At 54.1% G+C, this 13,389-nt stretch overlaps 1 protein-coding gene across 10 annotated transcripts in view; it reads left to right on the top strand.

Moving 5' to 3' along the window:
• The window catches only part of PTPRS (protein tyrosine phosphatase receptor type S), a 154,630-nt gene that overhangs the window by 41,773 nt on the left and 99,468 nt on the right, over positions 1 to 13,389 (top strand). For all 10 annotated transcript variants that reach the window (XM_088179305.1, XM_088179301.1, XM_088179298.1 and 7 more), the window contains exon 2: positions 11,091 to 11,248. In XM_088179305.1, the coding sequence (XP_088035431.1) occupies positions 11,161 to 11,248 (88 nt within the window). In that variant the 5' untranslated portion in view covers positions 11,091 to 11,160. The remainder of the gene's footprint in view (positions 1 to 11,090; positions 11,249 to 13,389) is intronic.

Raw genomic sequence — 13,389 nt, 5'->3', positions numbered from 1 at the left:
ACTCATTCTCTGCTGTTTGTTCCCTCCTTGCCCGTGCTCTCACCTCCCAGGGGTTCCTTTGTGCTGCCCTGGTGCTCAGCACTGGGCAGGGATTGGGAATGGGGAATGGGAATGGGGGATAGGGAATGGGGATGGGGAATGGGAATGGGGATGGGGAATGGGAATGAGGATGGAGAATGGGGATGGGGATGGAGCACCTCTGCCTCCCTCCCTCCCTCCCTCCCAGCCCTTTGCCTGCCCAAAGCTGCAGGATGGGGTTGGTGACAGAGCTGCAGGTGGAACAAAACAGGGATTTTTAGAGCCAGCTGAGGACCTGCTATGCTCCAGGGTGTGGGGAGAGCTTTGCTTCCTCCTGGGTTTGTGTGCTGAGCCCCCATAGCTGGAATATTATTTATCTGCCCCCAGCCAAATCACGCAAAGCTAAATTGAGCTGTGGCAGGCGAAAGTGTGAAGCGTATTATTAGGAACAGGGAGCTCTTGTTCCACAGCTGCTGCTGCTGCTGCCGTTGGTAATTAATGTTTGAGGAATTGCAGATCTTCATTAGGAGAACAATTAGATTAACGAGAGAACTCGAGCCGAGGCTGTAGTGGGAAAGGGCTGGGGGAAGGCTTTAAAAACAAAATAAAATCCCTCCCTGGCAGCCTGCCTTGCTGCTTCAGAGATGTGCTGGTGCTCTGGGAGGAACTGGGAGGAGACTGGTCCATGACAGCACTCACGGACTTGTGCTGGGGAGGGAGCGTGGGGGCTTCATTACGGGCAGGAAAGAGGCAATCCATGATTGTCATAAATATTTCAGGCAGCCCAGCACCCCCGGCTCGGCCACAGCACAGGGTTATTAGCAGAGAGAGCTTCGGGCAGAGGCTGCTCTGGGCTCTGCAAGGTCCTGGGCTTGCATCGTTAAAAGCTTTAATTGGTGTCCTTGTTGCTGCAGTCACTGACCCCTTCCTGGCCACAGGTATCACCTGCAGGGCCTGGGCTTCATTCAGGCCCGAGGTTGAGGGATTTAAGATGCTGTTTAATAATATTCTTTCAGTAGGAGTTGTTTGGGGTTCCCCCCACCCCCTTGCCTCCTTCCCTGCGCCCTGCCCCCGTGCTGGGTCCATCCGTGGACCTGCAGCAGCTTTGCCCTCTCACAAGTGAGGTGCTCACAGCTGGCTGATGAGCAGGATGCAGCAGGAATTCACTCAGGATAAATGAACCGTTTAGAGAGGTTGTAAAATCACAGAAAGTAACGACAGAAGGGAGGTTGGAAGGTCAATTAGTCTCTCTGGCTGGCCCCAGGCAGCACTGTGTGTTTGGAAGTCATTGGAGGCAGATGCATGCCTGGCCTTCCCAAAAACCTGCAGAGGTGCTGTTCCCATCCCCGGGTGTTCCCTGGGTCCACACTGCTGGCTCAGCCTCTCCCACGGGGCCACCAGCAGTGCCCTCCCCCTGGAGATGCTCCAGGTGCCCCTCTGTGCCACGCTGTGCCCAGGTTCTGGTGACAGGGATGGAGGGAGAAGAAGTTCTGCCTTTCATGGGACAGCAGATTTCTCCCTTGGGTAATTGATGGGGACAAAAAAGTTGCATTTCCTGGCAGCTCCAGATGGTGCAGTGGCAATAAAGCCATTTTCTGCAATATGGTGGCTTCTGCATGTCCAAAGGAGAGATTTGTTGCTGGAGCTGTTCCTGTCTGGCTCGGTGCCCCCGAGGATGGACGAGTCCCTCCCGAGCCTGGCCCAGGGTCGGGGGCTCTGGGAATCTCCTGCTGCTCTGATGAGCAAGAGGGAAAGAATCTGTGAGGCAGAGCTTTGCCTTTCCCTGCTGGAAATGGAGGGCTCCCAGCACAGCACCCTACCCCCGGCCAGGCACAGCCCTGTGCACGGTCCTCACTCGCCCAGGAAATATCATTGCATGTTTAATTCATGGCACTGCAAAAACATCGCTGTGAACGCTCAGCTTGGAGAAATCTCCCTGCCTGATCCTTGTGATGATTGACTGCTGCAAAGACACCGAGATGATCTCAGCAGCCTGTCAGAAAAAGCCCTTATGTTGGTTTAAAGTAAAATATAAAGCGACGTGCCGAGCAGGTGGAGGCTTTTTGAATGCTGGGTAATGGGAAGGTTCTCCCATGCTGCTCTCCCAAGCTCCTCTCCTACAGCCTGTTCCAGCAGGGATGTTATCAATCTCCAAACGCTTATGAATGTTTTAAGCCACCTCTGAAGCAAGCCTGGTGTGCCTGGGCTGCTGAATCCTGCTGGAAGCAGGGCTGGGCTGGGATGTGTGCTGGGATTTGTCCCTTCCTTCAGAGCAGGAAAGGACAATACCAAAGTCAGGAGGAGCAAACGAGCTGGGTGACACCAGGCTGTCAGGCAGGAGCTGTGAGGATGGTGTCACTCCCAGTTTCTGCCTAGTTAGCCTCTTAATTTTGCATCTGGTGTGGGAGATGGGAATGGCAGCAGAGCCCTGCCTGGCTGAGCTGCTGGGCTTGGGAGCGCCCCTGGCTTGTGCCATCTGGGGGCTGCTGCACATTGGGGTGGTTTGTGGGGCTTCAGTCGATGCGTGAGGGGAATTTCTGGAGGCACCCACTGCAGCTGGGGCTCTCTGCAAGGATGTGACAAGAGCCAGAGGCTTCCTCAGACAAACAGCCCAGAATTAAATCGGAGGGAAAGCAAGCACGGAGCGTGGACGTGGCTTCCTGACCGCCCTGCTGACCTTCAGCAGTGCTGCCTAAACCTCTGCCCACTCTGTCCTGGTGTCTCCTGGTCTGCAGGGCTCCACCAGCCCAAGCAGTGACCCAGCAGCCTCCCAGCTTAGCTCTTAAATTCAGATGAGATCACGACAGCAAATGATGGATGGGGTTTTTTCTTTCTCTCCTCCTTTCTTAATCTCCCCTGGCTGGTGGGTCTGAGACACAAGATTCCTGCCAGAGCAAAGGAAGGGATTTGCTCATCTTGTGTCTTGCGAGCTCAAACCCAAATCCTCTTTACGGAATTTAACCCCCTGTGTTGGCTGGCAGCGCCTGGCACACGGGGAGGGAGCGAATGCTGGAGGAGAAGGCAGGGAGAGCTCCGAGGGGAGCCCAGGAGTGACACCTCAGTGCCCAGGAGTGACACCTCAGTGCCCAGGGGCAGCTCTCCTCATCCTGGGGGCATTGCTGGGCCAGTGGCAGCAGCAGCCACGTTCCCCGTGTGCCCCTGAGCAGGGGACACAACATTTCCTAATAGCCTTGATTGGCTTTCCGTGCTGGTCACTAATGAGGAGGGTGCAAGCCGTGGTGCTGGAGCCAGCTCAGTGCCAGGGACAAAGCAAGACGAGGCTGTGGATGCTCCTCACTGCACCTCAGGCTCCTGTCCTCGCCCAGCAGGGTTTGCTGGGGTGGCTCTGGGGCTGCCCCCAGCTCCTCCATCCCAGAGCACAGCTCTGCCCCTTCCCTGGGCTCAGAGGAGAGCAAACAGCTCATCAGCCATTGGAAGGATTCTCATTTACCGTCAAATAGCAATCAGGAGAAACTTTGCATGTTTGCTTCACTACTTTTTCTTTCCTGTCGTTTGTTTTTCCCTGATGAGCAGAGTGCTCTGCCTGGGCACTGCAGCAATCCCAGCCTGGTGCCCAGGGATGTGCAGACAAGAGTGGCCGTGAGGTCTGAGGCCATAAAAAGGAAATTTATTTCTTTTTTTTTTTTTATGTTTCCTGAGGCTCTTGGCTTGCCTGTGTGTGGGCTAGGGGTGTTCCTGGGCTGGAATTCATGAGAAAGGAGGAACCCTCTGCATTTGGGGTATGGGGGGGCCCTAAAGATGATAAGCAGGGGTTAATTTTTCCTTTGTGTTAGTCTAAGTCCAGAACAACTTTGCCATCCTCCATGGAAGCTTTTCTGGGTTCAGTGGGCTGGGGGGAGCAGGGTCCTTGCCTGTGGCTCGTTAAACTCTTCCAGGTTGTTGTGTTAGGAGAGAGTTTTGTGTTTTGGTGTGAGGTGTGTGCCTGCGTGGAGTCCGGGGATTTTTTTTAGGTTGTTTCACTCATAACTCGTATTGCTGGGACCTGTTTCTGCCTGGGGATGGAGAGGAGCTGTGCAAAATCTGGGTGAAGCTGGGGCTGTTCCTGCTCCCCTCGCTGGGGCGATGCCCTGGTGGGAGCAGCAAGAGGTGCCACCCCCGTGCCCAGGTGATATTGTCACCCCCGTGCCCAGGTGCCATTGTCACCCCCGTGCCCAGGTGATATTGCCATCCCCGTGCCCAGGTGATATTGTCACTCCTGTGCCCAGGTACCATTGCCATCCCTGTGCCCAGGTGATATTGTCACCCTCGTGCCCAGGTGCCACTGTCACCCCCGTGCCCAGGTGATATTGTCACTCCTGTGCCCAGGTGATATTGTCACTCCTGTGCCCAGGTGCCATTGTCACCCCCGTGCCCAGGTGGCCCTGCCCGGTGCCCCGGCGCTGCCCAGGTGCTGCGGGGCGGAGCAGGCGCTGATGGAGATAACAAAGGAGCGATCGATCAGCGATCGATCAGCGATCCCGGTAATGAGCGGCTCCTTCTGGCGCTGCTCACATCCCACACCCGCAGCCGGAACTGATACAGCACCCTCATGTTCCTAATTAACTTGCTCCAATGTTTTTTCTTCCTTTCGATTTTTCGTCTTTTTTTTTTTTTTTTCCTCCTGCTTGGGCTGCGGGCTGCCAGGGGAGGCTCACTGGGACTCCAGTGCTTGTCCTCAGGGGATGGTTTGCACAAGACTTGCTGGCGAGAACCACCTATTTTGTGAGAAACCAGTTTAAGGTGTGCTCAGAGGGTTTAGGAGCTGGAGGAAGGCCGGGCAGGTGTCTCTGAGCAGGTGAGCTCCCTCAGGTGAGCAGCAGCAGCAATGCCAGCCCCAGGAATGGGCTTTGCTGGCACAGGGGTTTGGGATTGAGGAGGAATTTTGTCATTCCCTCCTGCTGAGCACAAAAGGGAATCCCTGAGCAGAGCTGGCAGAGCAGTTTGGAGGGTGGAGAAGGTCACAAGATGCAGCAGCATCCAAATTTCTGTGTGAAGGGAGCAGAAAGCCAAAGCTGGAGGGATTAGCCTGGTCAGAGGGACTGGTGCCATCTGGATGGACTCTTCCCAGCACAGGTCATCTCCATGCCATGCTGCCAGCCAGGAGAGCACCAGTTCCTCCTTGTTCAGGGCTTTTCTCACATGTTCTTAGTTGAACATGCACAGATGTGAGGCCAGGCAGTCTTTCCTCCCCTGAGCTTGCATTTGATCTCAGAAAAGGCTTTTCCTTAGCTTGGACTCCTGACATGAGGAAGGCTGTTGCACTTTTGTAGGTGTGGGCAGCAAAAGGAGCTGCTTGGTTGAATTTTTGTCTTTTTTTTTGGTCTCTTTCCCCTCTGCTGAGTGCAGTACCCCAGTGTCACCACGGGCCCAGGAGCCAGGCTTGGGGGTGCAGGTGCTTTGGGAGGGGGTGTTGGTGGTTTTAGCACTGCTGGCTGTCAGAGGATGGTGTCGGTTCCCCTGGCAGGACGTGGTTATTTACCCGAGCATGGAGATGGGATGCAGCCCGTGCCCCAAGGAGCTCCCAGCCTGTCAGGCAGCTAAGCTGGGGCTAATGATGAATGACTTCCTAAATAAATAAATATAGCTCAGAGGCAGGGAAAAGAAACGTGAAGCATTGCCCTGAACCACGAGGCGATTCCATTGATGGCTCGTGATGGGCTCAGCAGAGACTGGGAAGGTTTGCAGGGAAGTGCTGAAGGATGGGGAGGGTTTGTGTGGGAGGAGGGCAGGGGATGGGCAGAGTGGTCCTGGCTCAGATCCCCCCTCTCTGTGCATCCTGGGGGGAGCCACATCCCTGCTGTGCTCAGCTCCAGGAGGATCCTCCCGGGATTTCTGCTCCTTCTGGTCTTGCCTCTGTCACGACTTTCATCGTGGGGTGCTTTGGGATCCTCCCCGGGCTGTGGCTGCAGCCCCTAGGGCATGGATGGCTCCCTCAGCAGGGTGCAGCCAAGCCAGGGCAGCTGTGCTTCCTCCTCCTCCTCCTCCTCCTCCTCCTCCTCCTCCTCCTCCTCCCCCGTGCTGGGCTGCACCTGCTGGACGCTCCTGACACATCCCTGAGTGTCACAGCTGTCACTGCGGGGCCGGGACAGGGAATTCATCCCTCCTGACCATCCAAACCCAGCCCGGAGCTCTCCTGTCCCTTTGTCCTGCAGTGACCACGGCTTAACCCTTGCGGTGCCATCGCCTCCCCCCCCCCGGGCAGGGAGCAGCCACACGGCTGTGCCCCAAAATGGCCCAAAATTCCCCATTGGGGACTGTGCTGGGCACTTCACACAAACAGAAGGACCAGAAATGCCACAAGGGATTAAAAAAAAAAAAAAAGAGAGAGAGGCTCTGTGTGTGTGTGTGTGTGTGTGTGTGTGTGTGTGCAAACACAGCGAGCTGTCTTAGCGTGCAGTTTCCTCTGGTTCCCCACATTGTAAAAAGGGATAATTCTGTCATATTAAAGCACTTGGAGATCTGGGGATGAAAAGCAGCGAATAGGACCGAGACAGTCCTGATCAAAGCTCCTTTTTTTTTTTTTTTTTCTCCATCTGTGTTTGTTTCCCTATGGAAGATAATACTCTGCGTCTTTCTTGTAAATATTTTTTTTTAAGATCTAAGTAACTCTGTGATAGATAAACAGCCATGCTCCATTCTGAACATCTCTGCTGCCTGCTCCAGTTGTGTTTGCCAAACCCCTGTCCTGCCTTTGGGAGCTGCAGTCCAGCCCAGAGGAGAAACTGTGCCCAGCAGCTTTGGGAAATGCTCCATCACCTCCTTTTTTTGGGGGGCAGGATCAGGCAGCTTTAGAGATTTGCTGCCCCAGCCCTGGGAGTGCTCCTGGGTACCCTGGAGGAGGGTGAAGGAGGAGATCTCTGAGCTCCTTTCCAGCCCAAACCATCCTGTAATTCCATGGCCTGGGCTCTGCTGGCATCTCCTCATTCCCCTGGGCCAGGTCCCTGTCCCAGCCCTGGCAAGGCTGGGTTTGCCAAGGCCAGGCTTTGGAGAGGAGCAAGCTGCAATTGTGGGGTAGTGAATTCAAATTTCATCTCTGCCCTCCCCAGGGGAGGTGACAAATGAGCTGCTGGTTGTGCTAAAAGCTTTTCTTTCTCTCTTTAAAGAGGTTGCTGGGAGGAAATGAAGTGACCCAGTGACCTCTGTTAATACACAGCACAAACTGAGCTGGTGCTGCTGGAAGGAAGAGCCCTCAGTGCAGCCCTGTGCCTGCAAGGTGTTTGCTTCCATTGATGTGTCTAATGGGAGCAATTCTCCCACAGCAGCTGCCGAAAATGAAGATATTTAATCATCTCCTCGATCCGAGTGGAACTTTTTTGCAGACAATTTCTTTAAAATCGTCCTTCTCCTTTCCACAGGCAGGTGAAACAAAAAATAGGCCCAAGTGCCTTTTTTTTTTTTTTCTTTTTTGATTTTTTTTTTCCAAATTGTCATATTGTAATGAATCTGAAATGAATTCATGGTTCCTCCCTCCTGGATTTTTTTCAAATGCACAGCAAATGTTTCAATTACCAGCTCCATGGGGGCTAAGAACCAGGACCATATGGCAAAATGTTGTCCAGAGAGATTGTGGAGTTCAAGGCAATGCTGGACAGGCTCTGAGGGAAGGTGTCCCTGTCACTGACAGCTTGGCACAAGATGATCTTAAATGTCCCTTGAACCCAAAGCTTTGTGTGTTTCTGTGAAAATCCTGGCCCAGTTGTGACCCACCCAGGGTCTGTCACTGAGCACACTCTGGCTCTTAGCAGCATTTCCCTCTGGAATCAGCGAGCACCAAGGCAGCCAAACCCCTCCTCCTCCTCCTCCTCCTCCTCCTCCTGCATCCCCTCCATCCCCAAAGTGGCTTAGGGGAGTTAGGTGTCCAGCACCCTCTGAAATGGGAGTTGCTGGGGGGGGAAAAAAAAAAAATCTTCAAAAGCATCTTAGCAGCTTAGGTTAAGTCCCTTTGACTCCCAGGGGAATTTAAGCTCTTAAGAAATGCAGGTGCTTGAGAGATTTCACCCTCTGTGCCTCTCTGCCCTGGGTCCCTGGCTGCAGGAGCTGCCCTGGGAAGCTGCTCCTTGCAAACACTGCTCAGTTTTATTATTTTTAATAATGCTCTCCAAGACCCCGTGCTCGGTGCTTACAAGCTGCACACATGGCCTTGCTTAGAGCTGGAGATTAGGCAGCACACAAGAATGAATGTCTTACAGGAGCCCTTTTACTGTAAGAATTAATCTTATTCCTGAAATGTGACCGTATCTAGCACAAATCTGACCCCACTGGGGGCCATGGCTTCACTTAATTGCATTCTTTAGCAAGGATTGAGGTCTATTAGGTGGTTTGCTTGTGTTGCAGGGGTTCCTGTGCCAGAGAATTGAGTGAGGGTTTGCAGGTCCGTGGAGCAGCACAGGAAAAGTGCCATTATGTTGGCTTGGCTGGGTGCTCAGAGACAGGCAGGGGTGAGCAAACCTGCACCAGAGAGCACAGACCAGGTGAGCTGTGCCCTGAGCATGGGTGACAGAGCCCTTGGGATCTGAGCTTTCATCACAGCAATTCCCACTGGATCTCAGCCCTGGTGTGTGGCCCCTGGGATCCAGCAGGGCAGGAATTGTGCAGGGATGAGTCTGTTCCTATTGCCAGCAGAGCAAACCCTGGCCCAGCCTGTGCTCCCCAGCCCAGGTGGGTGCAGATGCTGCTGTCCTGAAATCCCCAGTGGATTTGGTGTGGGGGGCACAGCCCTGATGTACCTGCTGTGAGGGATGAGCTGCTGGATTGGAGCTGACAGCTCCTAATATCTCTGCCAGCACTTTCTGTCTCTGTCAAGGGCTCGGGAAGCACATTAGCACTGGAGCAGAAGTGTCACCCTCTGGCATCTCCTTCTCTCATCTTGGAGCTGTTGCTGGATCCCCTTTTCCAGACCTTCTCCATCAGGGCCCAGGAAATGGCATGAAAAGCTCCTCTCTCTGGAGGAGGTGGAACATTTCCCTGACATTTGGTTCCCTGCCTTCAGCCCCATCCTGGGGGGACTCTGGGGGCTCCTGCAGGGAGCAGAGCAGGCTCCTGGCTGCTCTCAGCTGTGCAAGATCGTTGCTGTGTTTAGGGAGCACACCAGGCTCAAGGAGATGTTTGGTGGCATTTTTGGCACTGGCAGGGGTGGGAGTACTGCTCTGATGTAGAAAAATAAGAGTTTCTGAAATGGTGGCTGAGCCAGCGTGGCTTGTTGGATTTTATTTTAATATAGGCACCTAAAATTGGGTGGATTCTTGCTCTCCCCAGTGCCAGCCTTGCTGGTGGGAACGGGGACTGAAGGAGGAGGAAGGGAGAGCCAGGAGCTGCAGCATGGCTCCATTTGCTGTGCTGGCACCGATGCCACATCCCCAGTTTAATTAACAGTTCCCATCACAGCTATTCACGACGTTCCCACTCCCTGCTCGGCCCTGACAGCAACAATAGAAACCCCAGCACGTTGTTCTGTGCCCTGGAACCCTGTGATCCCCACACTAGGGCTGGCTGGAGCCTCTCTGTGTTTCTCTGAGTGTGTCTAGAGCAAACATTTGAAGAGATTCCCAGTGACAGGATTCGGATTTTTTTTCTCTTTTTTTGTTTCAGTATTTATGCTGGTTTCTCGTGAGCTGGAGCACGGTGGATCTGGGCTAGCACAGAGCACACAGCAGAGGCTTTTTAATCCTCAAAGTGAAAGTCCAAAGCTTCTCTCTGAAAAGTTGTTCTTTAGGGCTGAGTACATATGGGGACTTCTTGTTTATCCTGGCTTTCCTTTTAATTCTGCACAGTTCAGCCTTGGAGAGTTAATGGGACAGAAAAAGATTAAAATGCCCCTTTCACACTGCCTGTCCCGACGGCCTCCCACCCTGATGTGTGTCAGAAAGCTTAAACAGCCTCACTATCCCCTTAGTCCTTTCAAAGCCTTTGATCATTGTACAATATCTCCTACCTGGCTTTCCTCCAAAAGGTGATAAACCCTGGGTTTGATTTCTAATTGGAGTAACGATAGCGGGAAGGAATCTGTCAGATCTGAGAGCGTCCTTGCACAGCTCTGGCCCCTTCTCCTGAGCTCAGTGTCTGCCTGATGGGAAAGCTCCGAGCTGTGACCCTACCAGGAGCCTGGGGCTGCAGCTTTCACTCTATTTTCAGCCCTTCTGGGCCAAATCTCACTCTGTGGCTGAGGAAGGGTTTGCCAATGTTGTCACACAGGGCTGGGTGGGGGCTGCCTTAATGCCATTCCAGCTTTGCACAGGGATCAGGATAAAGCTGTAAGCAGGGAGCTCCGTTTGGAGCCAGCACTTGTCTCCATGGAAATGTGCTGGCAGGGTGAGGGGAGCAAGCTGGTGCTGAGCTGGATCTCCCCTGCCACAGCCCTGCTGATCTGGTTCTGTCCTGCTGCCACGTTGTGCCACGTGCAGGGCAGAACTGGGCAGGAGAAAATCTCTCCCAGCTCCTGGGCAGGCTGTGCTTGCCTGGCCCATCAGGATCAGCTATGGCAGCCCCTGCTCCAGGTGTTCTCTCTCTCTCTCCTCCAGATTTGTGTGGCTCAGTTCCTCTGTGTGCTGTGAGTGGGGAAACTGCAGCAGCATCGTGGAGCTGAGCTTAACCCATGGATTGGAGGTCTCCCCATGGATTGGGGATCTCCCCATGGATTGGGTCTCTCCCCATGGATTTGTGGATTGGGGATCTCCCCATGGATTGGGTCTCTCCCCATGGATTGCATCTCTCCCCATGGTTTAGATCTCTCCCCATGGATTGGGGGTCTCCCCCCATGGTTTAGATCTCTCCCCATGGATTTGGGTCTCTCCCCATGGATTGGGGGTCTCCCCATGGTTTAGATCTCTCCCCATGGATTGGGTCTCCCCCCATGGTTTAGATCTCTCCCCATGGTTTAGATCTCTCCCCATGGATTGGGGGTCTCCCCATGGATTGGGGGTCTCCCCATGGATTGGGGCTCCCCCGTGGCCCTGCCCTGGCACCGGGCAGGTGCTCAGTGCCACCCTGGTGCAGGTGCCCGGTGTCCCCGCAATGTCACCCTCGGGCTCTGCCCACCCAGCTGCCCCTCAGAGCTGTCCCTTTGTGCCCCACAGGTGCTGACAAGGCTGGGGAGACGCTGCAGTTCCCGCTGAGCCCGGCTGGGGCCGAAGGCCTTTGCAGAGGATGAGGATCCTTGCCAGCCCTGGAATGTCTTCGCTGCTCTCCCTCGTGAACGTCCTCTCCGTGCTGCTCATGGACTGCCTTGCTGAAAGTGAGTGACTCTGCTGTGCCCCTGCTCCTTCCCTCACTCTTCTCCTTTCACTGCTGAAGAAGTGAACCTCAGGACCTGATGGAGTGTTTCATTTTCCAACACCTTTAACTTCCCCCCCGGTGCCTTCCCTTTGTTCCAGCCCTGCCTTGGATGGATCCATGGCAGCCGGGTCCCCACAGCCTGCTTTGAGTTTTGGGTTGTCCCCAAGGTTGCCAAAGAGCTGGAGGGAAGGGAGGGAGCTCCCAGCTTCTCCCAGCCCCATCTCCTCTCAGCTCACCCATATTGTTCTGTCCTGCTGCTGCCTTTCAGGATCTGTCAGACACTGGTGGCCGTGTTCGTGTCACTGTCTGGGGCTCCAAACAGCATTTCAAGAAAGAGTATTATGTTTCTCCTTCCCCTGAGTGAACCAGCTCCAGTTCAACACAGTTTTTATCTTTGCTGCCTTTCAATTCCTGCTTTAAAAAATGAAAAGGGGGAAAAAAAAAGTGAAAATCTTCAGCGACTTGAATGTAATGTTCCTTCGACATGAAGGCTGATCGCTTGGGATCAGTGGGGAATAGACTTTTCCAAGCTGATTGAATTATGAGGGTTTTTTTTTTTCCTCCCCAGCAAAGCTGCTTGAAGCTGGTGAGAGGGCTGCTCTGGTCAGCAGAGCCCTTGACAGCTCTCCTGTAATCGTTGGTTATCGGGGTTTATTGTGGTGACTCGGCCGCGGGGATTGAACGGATTCCAGCCTTTGTCTGGGAGGTGTTTTTGGCACGGGGCTTTCTGTCCTCTCTGCAGCAGGCAAGTGGGGATGTGTTTGCCCTTGCCTCTCTCCTGGGTTTTGCTGGGTCCATGCTTAATCCCTCTTTGCAGAGAGAAACGCTCATGTGCACAAAGATAATGTTTTCTTTTATTCTTTTTCGTTTCATAAGCCTGGCAAGTGAGCTGGGCTCCAGGAGGTTCATGCTGGGGTGAAACGTTGGCTGTGGGTCAGTCTGCACCTCAGATGGTACCACTGGTGTCCAGACAGACAGACAGACAGCCAGCTTTGGACAGACCCTGAGCTGTCCTGAGTGGCAGCAGCAGTGCAGGGCTGGCAGGGAAGTGCCACGAGCCTTTGCCCAAGGATTTATCCAGGGCCCTACCCTGGTGTTGGAGCTGATGCTCTTGCAGGGTCTTGGTGAGCACCCAGAGGTGGTGGGTGCTGCTCTGTGGGCTCAGGGTGGCTTTGTTGGCTTTTGAAAGCAGGCACTGGGCACCTCCATTCTCTTTGTGCAGTGGAGTCAGGATGGGGAATCAGTGGAAATCTGAGTCAGGGTCTTGTTCTTGCCGCTGGTTTTCTGTAACAACACAGGGGGAAAAATCACTCAGTTTGCAAAGCAAACTGCAGCTCTGCAGGCGTGCATGGAGAGTTCAGGGGTTCTGCAGCTTCTGTGTGTAACCAGAGCCCTGATTCACCCCAGTGACACCCCAGTGACTGGGAAATTGGGGTCCATTTGAATTCTGAGTGTACAGCAAGGCCTGTGCTCGGTGCTGGCACAATCGAGGCTTCCCCAAATCCTGGCTGTGTGACCTCAGTTCTCCTCTGCTTTTCATTTCCCTGGGAAGGAACAAACACCTTGTCTGTCCCTCATCTTTGGGGTGAGGTTTGCTCAGAGATTCCAGCAGAGATCTGACTGCCACGGAGCCCTTTTTGGGGAGATGTGCCCCCAGGAGGGGCTGGTGCTGCTCAGACACAGAATGCCCCAGTGGTGTGGCCTGAGCCCTGCTGGAATCTGTCACTGCTCTGCAGACACCTTGCTGCTTGCAGCCAAGTTTCCCTCTCCTGTAGTTCTGCAGTGTCCTTGGATCCTGAACTCTGAGGGGTTTTTTGCTTTTTTTCCCTCTGGCTGCTCACAGATGTCTGTGCAGGAACTTTGCAGGTTGCTGCTCTTACCTGCTTGCTGTGCAGATGTTGGGCCAGGTGTTGTGTCTCCTCTTGACCTGTGGATCGTGGCAGCACCTCCCTGCCCTGGGGCTGCTCCCTGGTACCAGCTGTCTGACTTGCTCTGGGGCTGTTCTCTCTGCTGGGGAGGGTGAGTGGGCACTGAGTGATGGTTCCTGGCTTTGGAGGGGCTCCTGAGCCCTTGGAGATCCCATTTTGGCCAGTGGCACCC

Source organism: Sturnus vulgaris, chromosome 26, assembly GCF_052056855.1.
Source record: "Sturnus vulgaris isolate bStuVul1 chromosome 26, bStuVul1.hap1, whole genome shotgun sequence".
Classification (NCBI taxonomy): Eukaryota; Metazoa; Chordata; class Aves; order Passeriformes; family Sturnidae; genus Sturnus; species Sturnus vulgaris.
The sequence above is the reverse complement of the archived record's forward strand: the minus strand, read 5'-3'. Positions and strand labels throughout refer to the sequence as shown.